General features: G+C 43.9%; 1 protein-coding gene across 1 annotated transcript in view; it reads left to right on the forward strand.

The window, feature by feature from the left end:
- Positions 1-9,697, forward strand: part of INSIG1 (insulin induced gene 1) — an 11,939-nt gene extending 2,242 nt beyond the window's left edge. Inside the window, exons 3-6 of the mRNA XM_017728896.1 lie at positions 1,840-1,964; positions 2,620-2,786; positions 3,244-3,343; positions 6,018-9,697. Coding sequence (XP_017584385.1) covers positions 1,840-1,964; positions 2,620-2,786; positions 3,244-3,343; positions 6,018-6,047 — 422 coding nt within the window. The 3' untranslated portion in view covers positions 6,048-9,697. The remainder of the gene's footprint in view (positions 1-1,839; positions 1,965-2,619; positions 2,787-3,243; positions 3,344-6,017) is intronic.
- The last annotated feature ends 10,330 nt before the right edge of the window (positions 9,698-20,027 follow it).

Here is a 20,027-nt window from a genome sequence, read left to right on the forward strand (position 1 = left end):
GCCGCCCCTGCCCGCTGCCCCTGTCCCCTGCCTGGCCCCACCCCTGTCACCCGCCTGGCCCCTGCCCGGTGCCCCTTTTCCTTCTGCCCCTGTCACCAGCCTGGCCCTTGCTCTCTACCCGTGTAACCTGCCTGGCCCCCACCCCTGTCACCTGCCAGCCCCCTGCCCAGTGCCCCTTGCCCACTGGCCCTGTCAGCTGCCTTCTTGCTGCCCCTTGCACCTCTCGCCCTTCTGTCCCCTGTCACTTGCCTGCCTGCAGCCCCTGCCCGCTGCCCCTGTCACCTGCCTGGCCCCACCCCTGTCACCCGCCTGGCCCCTGCCCAGTGCCCCTTGCCCACTGGCCCTGTCAGCTGCCTTCTTGCTGCCCCTTGCACCTCTCGCCCTTCTGTCCCCTGTCACTTGCCTGCCTGCAGCCCCTGCCCGCTGCCCCCGCCCTCCCCTTCCCGCTGCTGGGCAAATACTACAGACGATGCAAGTCACAGTGTGGTTGTCACAGCAGCTGGCACATAGCCAGTGCTTTATCATTCATGACTCCCCCAATCCGTGTCTAGACAAAACAAGGCTTTGGTGAATGGTTGAGGAATTTAAAAGGAGTTAAATTTTAGGAAATAAACGCACTGTAATAATTTTTAATTTACATTGAAAATACTGTAAACAACTCCTGCATGTTTTTGTTTAATGCAGTTGTGTGATGTCTGTTTGTATCACACAGTGAAGGGGGCATTAATGATAAACCATAAACCTGAATGAATAATGAACTGTGTAGTAAAAAGGATGGCCTGGGATATTCTCCAATGAGAGTTTTTATAGACCTGTCATAGTTGGATTAAACTTTGGAATTTAGCTGTTATCATAAGGCAAAAGTCCTGGTAGCTGGCAACAGAATAATGAGGCTTTTTCAGAACACAGCTGTCTTGGAATAGTATGTCCTGTAGCCTTCTTAACATAGAATTTATTACTCTCAGGAGTTTAAGAAAAAAAAAACCACAAACTAAAAAGGGCAGGAAAGGAAATGTATAAACACAGAAGTTACACACAGTAAAAGCAGCATGTCTGACCCTGGAGCTGCTGACAACACATGGAGTTGCAAGTCTTAAAAGAATGAAACTCATCTGGTGTTTGTGCTGACAGCTGGGCTAACACTAGCCTATGTTTTTCTTCTGCCAATTTCCAAACTGATAAGGTTCTAAAAATGCTACATGAAGATAAAGTCTTTGTCTGCTTAATAGTATGAGTAGTTATTTTTCCCTGATACAAATAGACTGGTGGCAGGTGCTTGTTTAACTTCAGCTCTGCTTCTGTTTGGTATCAAAATTTATCTGACATGGACAGGAGCACTGGGCTGACTTACAGCCCAGCAGAAGGGGAGAAAGCAACTCTGCCAAGGAACTTTTAAGTCGAGGCAAATATTTAATTGAGACCTGATTCACAGCTGATGAATCATGTTCATAAAACTGTCAGCCCTGCACGTGAGCAATGAACCCATATTCCACTCCTCGCAAAGCTTTTATTATGCTTTGCTTTTATTGGTACAAGCATTTGCTCAGGATGGCAAATGACAAATCTCTTTGGACAAAAGGAGCTTCAAGTCAGATACCTTAACAGTGCAATATATATCTCTGCTTTAAAGGTTCAAAGAGAATACTGCTGGTTAGAGTGGGGTTTTTACTTCTCTAAAGTAGAAAAGGTGGGTAGTAATTGTCTTTTCTTCATCAGTCTGACAGTAGTGTGATAAGCACCTTGCTGTTTCTCAAGCACTTACGTGCCAAGCTAATATTCAGTGATACTGGAGTAATCACTGCCTGACAGCTGGTACAAGTGGTGTTCCTTCTCTTGCAGCTGTGGTTGGCCTGCTGTACCCCTGCATCGACAGCCACCTTGGGGAGCCCCACAAGTTCAAGCGGGAGTGGGCCAGCGTCATGCGCTGCATCGCGGTGTTCGTGGGCATCAACCACGCCAGTGCTGTATCCTTGAGCTAGTGTTTGCTCCATGGGCTTACTCTGTGCTCATGAAACTCTCTGCCACTCAGGTCTGGGAGAATTGTGAAGGTAAGGGTGGTGCTTCTGGCAGAGAGGTTCTGTGAGACCTGCTGTACGCTGCAGTGGTTACTGTGAGATGTGTAACACGGCTCACTTGAAGTGTCACGGGAGGGAAGAGGGATCGACATCGCAGTATGTCTTGTTTAACTGCAAATGTAACAGTGTAAGTTGTGTTATTTTAATCTGTATCTTGTCTACATCTGAAAGTTAACACAAGTGACTAGTGATGTACTAGTAAGAAGCACAAAATAAGAGTGTTCTTTGTGTTGAGATGTGGTGGTTTGAGCAGAAAACCTAAGTCAGCTGGCTTACCCAGGTTACTTGAAACAAAATTCCTCAAAGTTAAATATTTTAAAATGTAGCGTATTGTCTAGATGTTCAGTGTGACAAAAATTGATGTTAACTTTGCAGAGTCAACAGGAGCTATGATTGCTTGGCAGGTCTGAAAACCAAATCCTAAATGTATTGTATTTAAAGACAGAGAATTGTGCTCACTTCCAGTTTGAGTTCTCCCCTGTTCAGTTTCAGCAGCAGCATGACTGCAGATTTAAAAAGGATTGTCCTTAACGTCTTTTTCCAGAAACTAGACTTTGCAAACAACGTCCAGCTGTCCCTGACTCTGGCAGCCTTATCACTGGGGCTTTGGTGGACATTTGATCGTTCAAGAAGTGGTCTCGGACTTGGAATTACAATAGCCTTTGTAGCAACTCTGATAACCCAGTTCCTTGTATATAATGGTGTTTATCAGTAAGTTATGCTTCCAAAATACTATTTCAATTCTCCTGTCTTAACTAAAAACATGGGTGCACATGAACTGGAATTTAGTTGTTAATGTATTTGCACGTTCTTATAAGGAAGTTATGTTTGTCTAAGGTAGTGGTCCAGTTGTTCCAAATGCCCAGGCTGAGAACTGGGGGTGGAAGGTGGAGAGCAGATGCATTGGGATGTGTGTTGAAATGGTAGGAGCTCAGACAACTGAACTTCTACTGGATCTCAGCAGAGTGAATTTCTAAACTTTACTGGCTAGGACATGGGGATTTAGAAACTTAAGAAGTTTACAGACTTAATTTGGTCTCCCAATTTCCTTCTCCTCTGTTGCTGCTTTTTTGTTTCAGCCCAGGGAGAGAACTCTGTAGCATCTGGTTAACAGTATGTAAGATGATGAAAGTTACTTGTCTCTAATTTATCTCCTTTTCTTTACTAGGTATACATCCCCAGATTTCCTTTACATCCGTTCTTGGCTTCCATGTATATTTTTCTCAGGGGGTGTGACTGTAGGAAACATAGGACGCCAGCTGGCTATGGTAATTACTGCATAATTAGTAGTTTCCTTAACAATCCAAATCCCTTCCATTGTTGTTAGTCCAAGAATAAACTATGCCTTGAAGGGTGTGACTCACAAACTGACAGAGTTAAATAGATGTATTCCTAAGAGCTGAGCTGTAAGCAGACAACCTGTGTTGCCAGTAGAGTGGGTATTGTCTTAGTAAGTGTTGGATTATCTTTTGTATTTAACTTTTTCCAGCAGCAGCCTAAATAAGACTGGAATCACTACATTGCTCCTGCTCCATCAGTGTTTATAATTAACATCTAGGGTAGCTGGAGAACTGAGACACTGATGGGCTTTCTCTAATTACTCATGCACAAAAGTATATATAGGGAAATGTCCCTATATAGCATCAAATTCCACTGCTCCAAAATCAAATATTCTCTTGCTGGTCACTTAAGACATGGTTCAAGTATCACTCCATACGTGGGATAATATAAATTGCTGTCTTGTTTGCTAGGTTCTTAAGGAATTATTTCCTGGTGGCACACTGAAGAGTAAACCTGGCTGTGTGTTTGCACATCAGCCTAAGGCTTAGTTGTGAAAAGCATTCTGACACTGATGCATAGTAATAATTAATATTGTGTTGATTTAACTTCTGTCTTCTTTGCTATGTGAGTCCTGTATCCTGGAAAACATCCTTCAGGTATTTAACTTTCCTAAGGCTGCTGTGGTTTAGGTGTCTTCAATTTTTACTGAAGGAAGGGCATTTGAGGTTCTTTAAACACAAGTTCTCTACTCCCCCTTCAAATCCCACTGGTGCATACAATCTGCATTTGGGTTTATTTAGGACTACGTGTATGAGGGAAGGAGAAGGTATAATTTCTCTTTTTAAATTTGCCACTCACATCAAATGAAAAACATACATTAACTTAATTCTACTGAAGCTTTGCTATTGCAGCAGAATCTCAAAATAAAATTACAGTTGGTTTTGTGCTACAGTTCTGTATTTCACACAGTGCTTCCAGTTGCTCTGCTGGTCCTGTTAGAAAGCAAAGGAAGGGAGCCTTAGACTAGAAAGAGCTAAAATGAATTTAGGCACATAGAACTTTTTTCCTTTGATATCTTTTCACCTGGCATCTCACCTGAATGTAGTTAAAATCAGCCTGGATTCTGCCTGCAGCTTCCCTGTCAATCTTGTCATCTTCCTTACAAAGAAAGGGGGAAGTTGGCAAGGCAGAGCTTTTTTATTCTGATTATTTAGAGGTGTCATCTCATGTGTTTTACATTGCCATTATTTAGTCAGGAAAAGCTTGGAGAGGTGCAACATTTTCATAGGAACACTTCTGCAAGTCATTGTGCAGCATTCCATGCTGGAAATCCAAAGAAGTAAGAGTCTATAATTCAGTCAACCACATCTTTCTTCCGTAGAGGTAACTCAAAACTACTGGTCTGTTTTGTCAGCCATTGTGGATGTGTCAGGAAGATGGAATGCAGCATTTTTTTAACCCATACTTGCATAAAACAGTTATTTCTGTAGCTATATTGTGCTGCAGTCCCTGAGCTATTTGCTGCATGTGACAGCTGCAGACCAAACAACAGATGCTTTCTGGGCTTGTCCAGAGCAGAAGGTGGCACCTGTGGAAGTAAGTGCAGTAAAGTTGCTTTGCTTCTTCCTCAGCCCCTGTCTAGCTTTTGCAGTTAGAAATTAAAAGTGAAATGAAAAGTGTCCCTGAGACATCTCCCATTGTGATAAATGTTAGCTGGGAGATGCTTGCTTGAAATCCAGTTGCTGGATTTCAAGGGAGCTCCCATGTACTAACAAAGTGCAGTGTGACCTTTCAGCAAGCCTGCTGTTAGCAGAGACTTTGGGGTTTTGCTTGGCTTGTTGGGCTTTTTTTGCTAACAGCTTGAGGATGAAATCCAATGTTTTCTCTTAGTAGGTTTTATAGCAAAAGAAGAGGCAAAGGTTCTGCTGCTGCCACCATCAATTCTTTTCTGCTCATTATGACACCTAGAGTTGCTCAGTCAGTGCTCACCAGCTGGGTTAAGTGGATGGCAACACTTCATTTTGAGTTGTAACCATCATTCTCAGCATCTGACAAATTAGGGTGGTATTCAGAACTTTGGCTTCACAAATACCTATTGTGTATTAGTGCTAGAGACTGGACTGAGAATGCATTCAGTACTTGAAAATTTGTTTGCATTTTGACCCTAGAAAGAGAACGTTACAAGGTTTGTTTCAAAAAAAAGTTGGTGAAATTTCTTACAGTGACATACTACAGGATTCCATACTAGAAAAGGGACTTAGGAGGAAATGAGTAAGTCTCTGATACCAGGCTTTGACTGGAAAATAAGGTAACTTGTGGTTAAAGGCAGTTTGAAAAAGGGCTGTTAAAACTGAATTAATGTCTGTTAAGTGAAGCACTGTGTACCTTCTGCTAAGAAATAAACTGAGGTAGAGAGGGAAGATAACAGAGTCTTATAAAAACTAGTGCAGTTGGCAGATGGATGTTTCAGATGCACTGATTGAGGCAACAGACACCCGTAGTGATTTGGTTTTTTTGTCCACAGTTAGGGAGCACGTCCTTGTTAAGCTTTTATAAGAAGCCATGCTCGCTGGGTCATTGTCAGCCTAACTGGAGTTAGTTGACTATTTAATAATTGAAAATACTAAAACCTAACATGTGTTTGATGTTTTTTATCCATAGGGTATTCCAGAGAAACCACACAATGACTAAGCCTTTGAAGAACACCCAGTGCCAGTGTGAAAGCAACATTATGAAGATGTGTTCCTTTTTAAAACTGAAGATTATTTAGAAGAAATAATCTCTTTGTGGGCTCACTGCACAAATGACTTGTGGGGAAAAAAACTATTAATCCACTCTTAGAATAGCCAAGTGAAATTAACTGCTTATCCTGAAATCTTACCCTGATTTACCGCATAAGCATTTGCGTATGGCTGTTCTCTGGAAGAGTTTAACACCCAGTGCATACAACTGTTCAGGCTAAGTGGCAGTTTTCCAAGTATTAGATTCCACTGTAAGTTATTGAATCAGCTGCCGTGTTTTAAAGCCTTGAAACTGAAATTTAATTACAAGCTCTTGTATCAGTGCCCAAAGGAAGTAGATCGATGGTGCTTAACAATGATGAAGTATGGTTTAATAGGAATAGTATTTATCCAAATCTTTAAAAAATAGGGTTATTTAAAAATAAGAGTGATCGAAACAGATTAAAGGCATTGCACTAATGCTTTTAAGAGACTTATGAAGGAATCATGCCCTTACTTGTAATGCTGCATTAAGTTTCTGTCTTTGATGGTGGAGAGCGTTTGAGGGATGAGAGATTGGAAGCCTTAGTTTGGAATTTCTAAATTACTTCAGTACGAGAAGTGAACACTGGAGACAATCTTGTTCAGACGTGAACCTTTATCAATAGATTCCAACTGGAAATTTCATTACTCCTGAGGCTTGCAGTTAGATTTGCAAGAATCAAGTTCTGGCCACAATTCAGTAAGAAATCTAAGTGTGTGTGACTACCCCTGCTTAATATTAGACACCTGCTTCAGTGTCTCACCAAAGGACATCTTTAAGTGTCTCAGATGTCTGGTGTCACTGAAAAAACATGCATTGCATGTCATTGCTTGGCCATCAAATATATGCCCCCAACTTCTTTGATTTGTTATTTCCTCGTAGAGCTGCCCTTTCAATCAGGGTTTGGACTGAAATGATTAGAAACAGAATTGGGCCTAAAATGTGATTTAAACCGTATGTGAAGAATAGCGAAGAGCTTGTTTTCTCAGTTCAGTTTCTGAAAGAGATCACTACTTGTTTTTACACAACCCTATAGAACTTGCAATCTGTGATTGCCTTCTTAAAAACAAAAAGTGCTTATGTCACTGCATTAAACATTTGGTGTTTCCTAATACATAGTTCTGGTGAGCACAACATATTCATTTGATAGCTTAGACCACAGGAGACCTAAATAGCAAGTATTAGGTCTTAAAAGTTGAAGTGCAATGTACAGTAAGTCTGAGCCTCAAGTTCTCTTCAATATCGATCATTTCTTATGAGAGATTAAAGAGAAAAGGGTTCTGAGTTCATTTCAATGCTGCATGGAGTCAAATGGAGCAATAATTTATTTAACTAGTAAAGCTAGTTTTGTTGTATCTTACATTGAACCCAAATTTTTAGAAATACTCCAATTTTGTGGTTATGGTGTACTTGTAAACTTTTATGGATTTGCCTTTTTGTATTATGCAATTTTTTTTTTTTTTTGGTTGTGTTCTTTTACTATATTACATGGCTTCAGTTATGGTTAGAGGCATCAGTTAAAGGTTGAACCATCAAAACAGATGTTGAGGCCAGGTCATGGTTCTGGCTGTTTTCACTCTTCTAAAGGAGTGCTAGCAACAAAAGTTTAGCACGAAGTCTATACTACAGAGCAGACCCCAATTCTAACCTTGCTTTGGTGTAAATCAAGAGTAATTTCATTGGTATAAGATCCTTCCTCAGATGTTCAAAACCTAAATAATCAAATTTTATAGAACTGCTTGGAGAGGTCGGGGTGGGTTCAGCTCAGCTGTTTAAGAAGCTGCTGCCTTGCTGGAGATGCAGCTTTGTAACCATCTTGAAACCCATTTCACAATGTTAGGAAACCAGATGTAAGTAAAGCTGGCAGTGATCTCTATGGATATTTGATAGAGAAGTATTTAAGATTTATTTGTAAAGACTGAAACTAAATCTATACCTGTTAGAAATAATGCAGCCAAAAATATAAGTCAAAAGTTCATTTTTTGCCAATACTATCTTAACCAAAGTGATTTAAGTTTGGAAGAGGTGGGGAGGGGAGTGAAGAAAATTTGCACTATTCTGAATTTGAACACTTAAATTCTCATTCTTACTGATAAGTTTTCACCAGTGTGTTTGGTTTTACACTTTTTTTACTATTAAAGTTTTAAGATCAAACCATGTTTGCCTTGGATGCTCTGTGCTCACATTATGCAGAAATCTTTCTTGAAAAGGACAGTTGTTATGGTTGCATAACAAATATTCAGTCATGCATATGCAGTGGTTTAAAAAAAAAAAAAAAAATTCCTAAACTGAACTTGGCAAGATCAGCTTCAGCCTGGGTTGTACAGTTGAAGAAAAACAGCCTTGCTATTGTACCAGGAAAGAAACATAAGTGTGTTGTGGTTTTGTGGCTTTCAGTACAGAATCTTCCTGCCATTGTCTTCCAAAATGCTGAAATCCATAATCTGAAACAAAATATGGAGGGGGCAGGGTAAACATGAAAATTCCTGTTGTGGTTTGGTTGTCTGCAGCAGTGATTACTAAAGTCTGAAGCATCTTGAAGAGTGCGAGCTAAGAATGAGCTGATCAGGCTAAGCAACTCTAATAGCAGCTTGCAAATTTAGACTAAAAGTCTTCAATTTTGCTGCACTTAAGTCTCTGGTTTGGACTCCTAGAAGTTGCTGCATTTTCAGTGGAAACAAGAGAATGACTTTTTGGTCAATTTTCTGTTGGCTTATCTGAAGAAAGCTTCATTAGGAACCTCTTAAGTACTTCAGTTTAAATAGCCCAGGTTTGTTTAAGTTCAGTGTAGCTGCTGACGAGGTCAGCTCCAATTTGATGGCCCACATTCTCCAGGTACATTGATTTCCCTGAAACTCCACTCAAATTTTGTGAAAAGGAATTAAATATATATATATTTTTATGTGCATATGTATATAAAAGGTTGTGGGACACAGCCTGGTCTTGGAGAACTAAAGCATGAGGGTCTCCTTTTGAGGCAGGAACAGGTGTACAAAGTTTATAAAGGAAAAAAACCAAAATATTCTTCCCACCAAGTGGGATGATTTGATGTGCATATTCCTGCAGACCCATTGTGTGGCTTGTGCAGCCTTTGGCTTTAATCATGGGGATTTGCAGGTGCTAAATTAGCCACCGGAGGGCCCATAGTCTGTTCTCTGAATGCAGCAGGAACATATTGAGATGAATAATGAAATTAGGTCTCAATTGCCTTTACTGCACATCAGAGTAGCTCCAAAATTCATGAGAACAAAGCACTACATGCTGGACTAATTGAGCAAAGCATATATGTGAGAGCTTATTGGGGGTCCTGTCTTGGAAACAGGTGAGAGGTGGGGATGACAGTGGGTTCTTTCAGCTAAAAGGCCAAGAAAGGCACCTATAGATAGATAATGGTGATTTCTCTGGGCAATGAAATACCACAGGGGTTCCCCCATACACAATTTGGAGTCATCTCCCTGCATTTAAATCCTTACATTGTGCAGTGATAATGTTCTGCCTTCATAGGCTGCAAATGGGGACAGATGAATTGCATATTCAATAAAGCCACAGTCCTTGTGCCTGTCTGTGTGATAAGAGAGTCTGTAGATTGTGATGATGCTTCTGACCTGCTCTGGCTAACTTTCAAACACAGAATTCAAAGTACATATGATAATTCTTATAAATAATGAATTGCTACCCAAATCACATTAAAGGTTAGAGCTTTACTGAGTTTTACTCTGTGAAATTTTTTGTCCAGCTGCAAATCATGTTTTCCCTATTCCATTAAGTCTTCTTTGTGTGTTAAGTAGCTAGAGCACTATTATATTGTTTTATTAAATACCAGAAAAGTGCTACAGAGATTTACATAAAGTTACTGTGTTTTATGAGAATTAAAACATCTACAAATCAGCAGAAATTAAACACAGCTACATCATTTTCTCCCAGCTGGGATGGGGCTCCCTGTGGCAACCAGGTGCATGTCCCTTGGGTATCCCTGCCATGGTTTGGGGCTGGGAAGGGGAGGCCAACTCCTGTAGCTGCTGGTACGTCTCTTACTCATATGTATGCACAGGGAGTTCATCCTTTTCAAGATAGCTTAGAGTAGGAGCCAAAAAATTAAAATAAGTTAACCTGGACTCACAAGTGAGTCAAGATCCCATCCAGTAAGGGCCTGTGACAGAAAGGCTCACTGAGATGCTCCTGGAGAAATGATACTTGTTCACATGTGACCATGGAGTTCTTCAATACAGAAGGTCTGGTGGGTGTTCTGGCTGCAGTTTGAGTTGCATGATACTGGAGAGCTCACAGAATCATGAAATGGTTTGGGGTGGGACCTTAAAGACCATCTGGTTCTAGCCCCCTCCCTGCCATGGAGGTCTTACCTAGCCCAGGTTGCTCCTAGCCCCATCCAGCCTGGCCTTGAATACTGCCAGGGATGGGGCATTCACAGCTTTTCTGAGCAACCTGTGCTAGGTAAGACCACCAAGCACCAAGTCTGGGTCCACTTGCTACCACCTTGATGCGTTGGTTTGATTCTGACCTTTGAAGAGTGGTCCAAGTTGTCTGACAGTGCAGTGCTTCACTTCTTTGAAAACCTAAACCACTCTTTTTTATAAAAATGAAATGAGAAATTTCGATTTCCAAACGTTCTTTCTGGTTGTTTTTAATGTTGCAGAAATGTATAAGAATTTGTTGGTTTAGAAATTATCTTTTGTTTTGATGAATCAGCATTTTTTGGCCAGAAAAAAGGTTTTTTTAAAAAAATCTGGTCACTTTCGGTAAGTATCACCTTGCTTATGCACCACCCTCATCGATCTTTTATTTTCTGGCCCTGGGTAATCACTTTCTTCTTCCTTCTTGCCCTTTGTTAGTTAAACGGCCTCCTCTAGGCTTTATACTGGCTTCATCACCTTTTAGACCTCACCTTACTCTCTGCCCCCCAATGGGAGCTTGAAAGGCAACAGACACCTGTTCTGGATCTGTAGTCTGCACGCTGCACTGTCTGGACCTTTTCATTCTCAGACATTACTGAGAGCTTGTTCAAGGATAATTTTTTCCTGTTTTCTTGCCTGTTTCTGTCAGAAACTCTTTTTAGAATAAAAAGTCAGCCTGCTGGAAGGACCAGCATCCCCCATCTCAGCACCTGGGGGAGCAAGCAAGGAGCTGTGTTGTTGTGCAGAATCTCTGCCTTGTCCTGACAATTGTGTTTGGGAAGACGAACTGAAGTTTTGTGTTTCAAGCAAACAAAACAACCCAAACAAACCCCAAGTTTTTCTCACCAGTTCTGCTGTGGCTCAGAAGAGCAGCTTTGCAGTGCCAGCTGTGTCACTGTTACGTGGTCCTGGAGACTTCTGGGGTTTCAAACAGCAGCCCCTGGGGATGGGATACCTCAGGCTGTGTGTTAACTCTGGATCCTACAAGCCATCACTCAGATTTTAATACCAGCACCTCTCGTGCTGCTGCTGTGTTACAAAAAAGCAGCTGCTGTTGAGTTTAATGCTAGGTATCATTTGAACAGATGTCATCCAAAAGCAATAGAAGTTGTCTGTGATCCCTGATCACTCCTCGTGTGTCTCTGACAGACCAGGCTGGAGGGTCCTTCTTGAAGGGGTCTGTGCTGCTGAGCTCTTGCACCAGGACCCTGTAGCACAGAGCGTGGCACTGTGTGGAGCTGTGCTGGGGGGATGAGCAATCGGCACTGATTTCTCCAGGAAATCTGCTGCTCCAGGGCTGGTGGAAGAGGTGACACGTGCTAATGGAGGAAGAAGGTGCAACAGATCCCCACCAGCATCGATCAACCCCACTCCAAATTTTGCCCTGCAAGGATCAGACAGCATAGTCCAGAAATCTCTGGAGGTGCAGAGCTTGGGCTAAGGAAACATCCCCAGGAATACCTACCCTACTGACTTACCCAGCACTAGCAAAATAAACAGGGCAAAATCAAAACTCCAGGGGTTCTTTTGTGCACCAGAGACCTTGTCCAGACAAGCAGAGATGATTCATTTCCATGCAGAGCTCTGCAGCAGTGAAATTCTTTGCAACCTCTTGCTTAAAGGTTTTTCCTTGCTTGGCTGAAGCACACAGACACTGTAGTCAGTGATGGCCCAGAAAGGATTCAAACACAGGCGACCTGAGGTGTAGCACAGGTGAAGTCAGTGGGACTGGAGATGTGCTGAGCATCACGAGCAGCTCCAGGTCTGGAGTTGTGCTCCCAGCCACAGCAGAACAGCAGAGACTGTCACTGCTAAGGGCTGGAGCTCGGACATGAATAATCCTACTACCAAACCTCCCACAAGTCACCTTCCAAGCACCTTGCTTAGGGCTATTTTGCAACAGTTGAGTAAGAGTGAATAAAAACATCAGCAAAAGAGGCACACTGAGTAGTAAGCAACTGAGTTATCAGCTCAGTGGAAGAAGACAGTAATGGTGTCTAACAGCATAACCAGTCCTGATGTGTTTACTCAGAATTTTAGCAATTTTTTTGTCTTTTCATGCAAAGAAAACACCTGGTATCCCCAGGGCAAATCCTAGTGTCATTGTTTAGCTTTTACTTCATCTTTACTCCCACAGCTTATGGTGCTGCTGGGATGAGAATCCTACCAGGGTATGAATGAGTCTGTACCGAACACAGATTGAAGGTACGACCTGGGGACTCATGATTCCCTTGGTGGAACTCAGTTGCAAAGAATAAACATTCCCATAATTGTAGACACCCCAGGGTATTCCAGGCATCCCTATGGGCTGGTGGATTTGGCACAGGAGACACAAATTGGCCGCTGAAGACCACAGAGAAGATGTGGTACATCTCAGAATCATAGAACTGATGCCTTGAAGCAGCTACCTGAAAACAGAGGCTACACGAGTTTAAGAGAATAAAGGTGGGTATTTATTTGAAGGGCCTTCAAAGGTACACCTTGGGAGTCAAAAGCCTCCAAGGGACTCCACCCAAGATGGACCCGAGGTCATGGGTTTTTCACACTTTTAAAAGTTTGGTCCATTTGCATATCAGGGTTAATTCTCTGATTATAATTTCAGATAATGATGTAATTACCCCAAGTTGGCTCCCCCTGTCCAGAGGCTCAGTTTACATATTTCAAGGCCTGGGACAGCAAGGTGTCCTTGAGTTCAGGCCCAGAGAGGGTTTGTTACATCTAATCAAAATGAGAGAACAGTAGCTAACAGGCTGTATGAAGTTTCAGAGTTACATACTAACCAGTACAGGATCTGAAAAATATAAAAGCTAAAACCTAAGGCATCAGAATCACTTACACTGGGAAAACACTTAAGGTCATCAAGTCCCGCTGGTAACCCAGCACTGCCAAGTCCATCACTGAAATCATGTCCCTAAGTGCCACATCTACATATCTCATAAAGACCTCCAGGGATGCTGACTCCACCACTGCCCTGGGCAGCCTGTTCCAGTGCTTGACAACCCTTAAGAAGAAATTTTTCCTAATATCCAATCTGAACTTCCCCTGGCACAACTTGAGGCTGTTTCCTCTCATCCCAAACCAAATCAACAGGAGGCTCCAGGTTTGAACCCCACCTTCAATGTCCACTAATGTGTGAACCAAAGACATCCATCAGTGCTTAAGATGAGAAAAGCCAGGGGGTCGGGGTTTTTCTCAACAATCAGATGCTGGAAGTAGACCATGAAGCCAGCAATGCACAGTTACCTCAGCAGAATCACGCCCACAACTCACTGTCATGGGAAGGACCATTCTCCTGGAAGGTGCATCCAGGTGATGAAAGTCTGAATGCAAACTTATGAGGTCGATAGAACCAGTAGCCTCACACAGGAGCTGGTGAATAAGTCTTTCCCATCAGATCTGCAGTGGGATTTGGGGAAAGAACAGCTGCATTTGTCTGCCGGCTCCTTGGGCATGTTCCACCTGCTTAATTGAAGGCAGGTCCGAGTGAGCCATCTGTTGACCTGGTTGAGGAATCAGAGCTTCCCACTAATTTAAAGATATTCTTAACAGGTTATTAAAGGCCTAGAAGGAAAGGAGAGATGGATAAAAAACAACAGTAAGAAGCTTTGCCTTAGAGGCACAGGTAATATCTGTAACAGCTGCTACACCCTATGCCTAAGCTAATTGTTAAATGAATCACCCTGGCAAAAGAAGCATTAATAAAGGGAAGCGAAGACTGAACATCTGGAAAATAATATGAAAGGGAAGAATTTTCATATTTTGGAACTCCTTGCTGTGTGGGAACTGCTTGGGGAGACAGCTCTAATTGCTTGTCTGAGAGAATGAAAAGCAAATCTATTCCCAGTCTGAAATCAGCACAGTCATTGTGTATTCCTCTCTGCTCTCCTGTCCCAATACCACAACTGTTACAGGGGGCCCTGACCTGCAAATATCAAGACAAACTTCCATGCAGAGCTCTGCAGCAGTGAAATTCTTTGCAACCTCTTGCTTAAAGGTTTTTCCTTGCTTGGCTGAAGCACACAGACACTGTAGTCAGTGATGGCCCAGAAAGGATTCAAACACAGGCGACCTGAGGTGTAGCACAGGTGAAGTCAGTGGGACTGGAGATGTGCTGAGCATCACGAGCAGCTCCAGGTCTGGAGTTGTGCTCCCAGCCACAGCAGAACAGCAGAGACTGTCACTGCTAAGGGCTGGAGCTCGGACATGAATAATCCTACTACCAAACCTCCCACAAGTCACCTTCCAAGCACCTTGCTTAGGGCTATTTTGCAACAGTTGAGTAAGAGTGAATAAAAACATCAGCAAAAGAGGCACACTGAGTAGTAAGCAACTGAGTTATCAGCTCAGTGGAAGAAGACAGTAATGGTGTCTAACAGCATAACCAGTCCTGATGTGTTTACTCAGAATTTTAGCAATTTTTTTGTCTTTTCATGCAAAGAAAACACCTGGTATCCCCAGGGCAAATCCTAGTGTCATTGTTTAGCTTTTACTTCATCTTTACTCCCACAGCTTATGGTGCTGCTGGGATGAGAATCCTACCAGGGTATGAATGAGTCTGTACCGAACACAGATTGAAGGTACGACCTGGGGACTCATGATTCCCTTGGTGGAACTCAGTTGCAAAGAATAAACATTCCCATAATTGTAGACACCCCAGGGTATTCCAGGCATCCCTATGGGCTGGTGGATTTGGCACAGGAGACACAAATTGGCCGCTGAAGACCACAGAGAAGATGTGGTACATCTCAGAATCATAGAACTGATGCCTTGAAGCAGCTACCTGAAAACAGAGGCTACACGAGTTTAAGAGAATAAAGGTGGGTATTTATTTGAAGGGCCTTCAAAGGTACACCTTGGGAGTCAAAAGCCTCCAAGGGACTCCACCCAAGATGGACCCGAGGTCATGGGTTTTTCACACTTTTAAAAGTTTGGTCCATTTGCATATCAGGGTTAATTCTCTGATTATAATTTCAGATAATGATGTAATTACCCCAAGTTGGCTCCCCCTGTCCAGAGGCTCAGTTTACATATTTCAAGGCCTGGGACAGCAAGGTGTCCTTGAGTTCAGGCCCAGAGAGGGTTTGTTACATCTAATCAAAATGAGAGAACAGTAGCTAACAGGCTGTATGAAGTTTCAGAGTTACATACTAACCAGTACAGGATCTGAAAAATATAAAAGCTAAAACCTAAGGCATCAGAATCACTTACACTGGGAAAACACTTAAGGTCATCAAGTCCCGCTGGTAACCCAGCACTGCCAAGTCCATCACTGAAATCATGTCCCTAAGTGCCACATCTACATATCTCATAAAGACCTCCAGGGATGCTGACTCCACCACTGCCCTGGGCAGCCTGTTCCAGTGCTTGACAACCCTTAAGAAGAAATTTTTCCTAATATCCAATCTGAACTTCCCCTGGCACAACTTGAGGCTGTTTCCTCTCATCCCAAACCAAATCAACAGGAGGCTCCAGGTTTGAACCCCACCTTCAATGTCCACTAATGTGTGAACCAAAGACATCCATCAGTGCTTAAGATGAGAAAAGCCAGGGGGTCGGGGTTTTTCTCAACAATCAGATGCTGGAAGTAGACCATGAAGCCAGCAATGCACAGTTACCTCAGCAGAATCACGCCCACAACTCACTGTCATGGGAAGGACCATTCTCCTGGAAGGTGCATCCAGGTGATGAAAGTCTGAATGCAAACTTATGAGGTCGATAGAACCAGTAGCCTCACACAGGAGCTGGTGAATAAGTCTTTCCCATCAGATCTGCAGTGGGATTTGGGGAAAGAACAGCTGCATTTGTCTGCCGGCTCCTTGGGCATGTTCCACCTGCTTAATTGAAGGCAGGTCCGAGTGAGCCATCTGTTGACCTGGTTGAGGAATCAGAGCTTCCCACTAATTTAAAGATATTCTTAACAGGTTATTAAAGGCCTAGAAGGAAAGGAGAGATGGATAAAAAACAACAGTAAGAAGCTTTGCCTTAGAGGCACAGGTAATATCTGTAACAGCTGCTACACCCTATGCCTAAGCTAATTGTTAAATGAATCACCCTGGCAAAAGAAGCATTAATAAAGGGAAGCGAAGACTGAACATCTGGAAAATAATATGAAAGGGAAGAATTTTCATATTTTGGAACTCCTTGCTGTGTGGGAACTGCTTGGGGAGACAGCTCTAATTGCTTGTCTGAGAGAATGAAAAGCAAATCTATTCCCAGTCTGAAATCAGCACAGTCATTGTGTATTCCTCTCTGCTCTCCTGTCCCAATACCACAACTGTTACAGGGGGCCCTGACCTGCAAATATCAAGACAAACTCTTCATCTTCTCCTCTTTGCCCAGAAAGCAGTGCTGGTCCACAAAGGCAGTGGTGTGCACCAGCCTCCTCAGGACCTGGGTCCAAGCTCAGAAGCTGTTTTGAGCAGCCAAGTGCAAGACAAACCATCAAAATAAGGTTATTCTGGTGGCACCTCTGTCTCAGGGCTGCTGGGTGGTTACCAGGACTCATTTGATAAGCCAGCTCTCTGCCTGAGGCTGTCATGGCAATGGCTGCGGGGTAGGAGGGGAGAACACCAGGCCTTCTGCTGCCTGTTCCTGCTGTGCCTTGCAACACTTTGCTGGATACAGGGAGCTAAAGACATGGCCAAGTTTCTCCCTCTACAGAAAAAGGACATGGCCAACACAGAGCAGAGTCCTCTGTGCAAGCCCCCGGAGATGCCTTGTCCAGCACAACAAGGAGCTCTGCAAAAAGAGCCCACGCCACAGTCTGAGCCAGACCCTTTTCATGATTCGACACTAGAAACTGGGCTGGATGAAACCATGGAACGTTCCTGGGCCTCATTCAGCTTTGGTAAGGAGAACCAAACCAGGATACCATGGATCTCTCTGATAGGAGGATGCTGGGATTTTAGCATATACCTGGAAAACAGATTTGCTGCAATACCTGTGCTCTGAGTCTGACTGGGATTAGCTTTTCTGCTCACCATTTCCTTGCAGAAGCAGCTCATGATTCTTCCACCTTCCCTCCATTTGGTCTTCTTGCTCTTCTGCCATTCTGCATTTTCTCCATCTCTCGTCTTGGAGAAGAATCTCCTTCACTTAACACCTCAAACAGCACTGTACAGCCAGATCTCCATCCAGCAGAGTACCTGGCAGCCCAGGTTTCTGCACAAATGAGTCCCGGGCAGCAACTTCCCAGGGCACAGGTCCAGCAGGACACAGTGGGTCTGTAACAGGGGCATGCTGAGGGCAGGGGAGAGAAGCAGCACTGAACCAGGGCCCTGCAGCAAGACAGGGACACAGCTCTGTCATTTCAGCAAAAAGGCGGATCCAGTCTTCTAAACAGAGCTTAAAAGCAATTCAACCACCCTCCAAACACAACACTGCTCCCAGCCCAAGCTTGCAAGGCACTGCCAGAGGCATGTGAAGCCCTTCTGAGGGCTTTAATTTCCACCTGCAAAAGCGATAGGAGAGTTTTTCGATATTTTACATTTGCACTGGTGTAGGTGAAATGCCAACCTGAGCACAGGCAGAACTTTTATGTGGGACCCCACTTGTAAGGTCCCCAGCACCACCTGGCATGCCCCAGATCCCACCCCTCTGGTGCCACTGAAGGAAGAGCCTTTGACAGCTGTCTCTTGACTGGCTGAACACAAAACTTCCTGTAACTGGTTATTCCGATCTGCTTCTTCCTGATGTTCTTCTGGAGTAGCTGTGTGTGGGAATCAATTTCGCAGGCAGGAGACCTGACACGGGGATGTGCCACCAGCCCAGTGGCAGCGGGTGGCATGGCACTGTGGCATGGCCCTCGGGAGGGCTGTCCAGTGACACGGAGCAGAGGAGGCTCAGTGGGTGCCAGGGCCAGGGATGAAGAGGGACAGCACCCCGGGCACCCGCGGGTGCAGGGAGAGGAATGCCACTGAGGCACGGACAGGGAAGAGGCTGAAGCCAAGGAGGGGGTGTGGGGGGGCTGGGGCCAGGCAGGCGCATTCCCAAACATCCACGCAAGGATCCTAAAGCATAATTATGAAATTTTAAAAAACAACTTGACGTTATAATTATAACGGCTCCTGGAGGAGCCGCGTAATTGAATTCTAGGGTGTCTCGCTCTCATTGCAGGCACTAACAAGAGAATGGCTCAGCTTCCCTTGCAGCCTTCCCGGAGCCCTGCAAAGCTCGGGAGACACCCAACAATTCAATTATTGTTTCCCTCTGGAAAGCAGATCATTTTAGACACGCGGCCAGCTCTAATTACAAAGGAGAGGGGGGAAAATTTCTTGTGTCCAAAATTATTTGACTCATTAAAAGGATTTACTTTCTGCCAGGCCTAAGGAGTTGAAGCTCTGGTGGAAGGATGGAAGGCAGAGAGAAGCAGCGGCTCTGGCAGGAAATAGAGGGACCCCTACCCTGAAGCAGCATCCCCAGGAGCCGGTACTCGGGGCTGAGCCCCTCCAGGTCCCCCTTTCCCAGGGAAAGCTGTTTTCCATGCAGAAGGAAGCCGGGGCTGCAGCCAGGGGTGGTCAGAGGCAGGCAGAGTTCATGGCAGACCACGAGGCTTCGCACCAGCAGCATGTGAGGAGAACAGCTCCCTCGCAGGGGTTTGGCAGGAGCGAGACCGGGGCTGGGGCTGGGGAGCTTCCCTCCTCCCTGCTCTCCTCGGCAATGAAAACATGAGGTCTTTTACTCAAAAGCTTCATTATGGTGTTGTGGGGGCTTTTTTTCCTCAGATTATTTTTAAGTGCTCTTTTGTGGCAAAAGAGAATTTTACGTAGGGGAGGTCCCTTTTCCAATTACCATTAATTAACTCATCTGTAATAGATTTTTTTATAGCCCTCCATTTCCTATGGCAGGGAGAAGGCAAAAGGCAGGAGGCTGACCCGCTGCTCTACCCCCGGATGGACCAGGGCCAATCCAACCTTACCAAGACAACACTTTAGAAGGGATTTTTTCCATTTTTGTTTCATTTTTTATAATTAAAATAATGCCTTCATGGGTTTTACAGGGACAATGCTACTGCCCAGTGTGGACAGCTTGGGTGAGAAGAAAGGGATTCTGGGCACAAGGCTCCCAGAACCATTCCATGCTCTCATCCCCAAATCCACACCTTCCCTCCTCTCCAGTGCAATGAAATGAATTCCAGCGTAATGTTTATGGTTAATTTGAAATCTAGCACTTGTTAGCTAATCCTGTTAGTAGCTTGCAAAAACAAGGGATCCCTTGTATAATCAGTAATTATAACAGGCGTTTTATGTTAAATTATATCTAATAAGCAAGACAAAAAGAGGGATGTGTTCTCAGATGAAGCTTTCCTCATCCAAAAAGAAAATAAAATAAAAAGAGGCAAAAAAGTCTTCTCCATAAGGAAATTATACACCTAGAGGGAAAATTAGAAAACATTAAGCAGTGGGATGTCACAGTGCGTTTGGCATGTCGCAGCACAGTGCCGGGGGTGGGAATTCAGAGCGGTTTCTCTCCCCATGGCAGGACCTGACCCAGCCGG

This window comes from Corvus brachyrhynchos, unplaced genomic scaffold, assembly GCF_000691975.1.
Source record: "Corvus brachyrhynchos isolate BGI_N302 unplaced genomic scaffold, ASM69197v1 scaffold52, whole genome shotgun sequence".
Classification (NCBI taxonomy): domain Eukaryota; kingdom Metazoa; phylum Chordata; class Aves; order Passeriformes; family Corvidae; genus Corvus; species Corvus brachyrhynchos.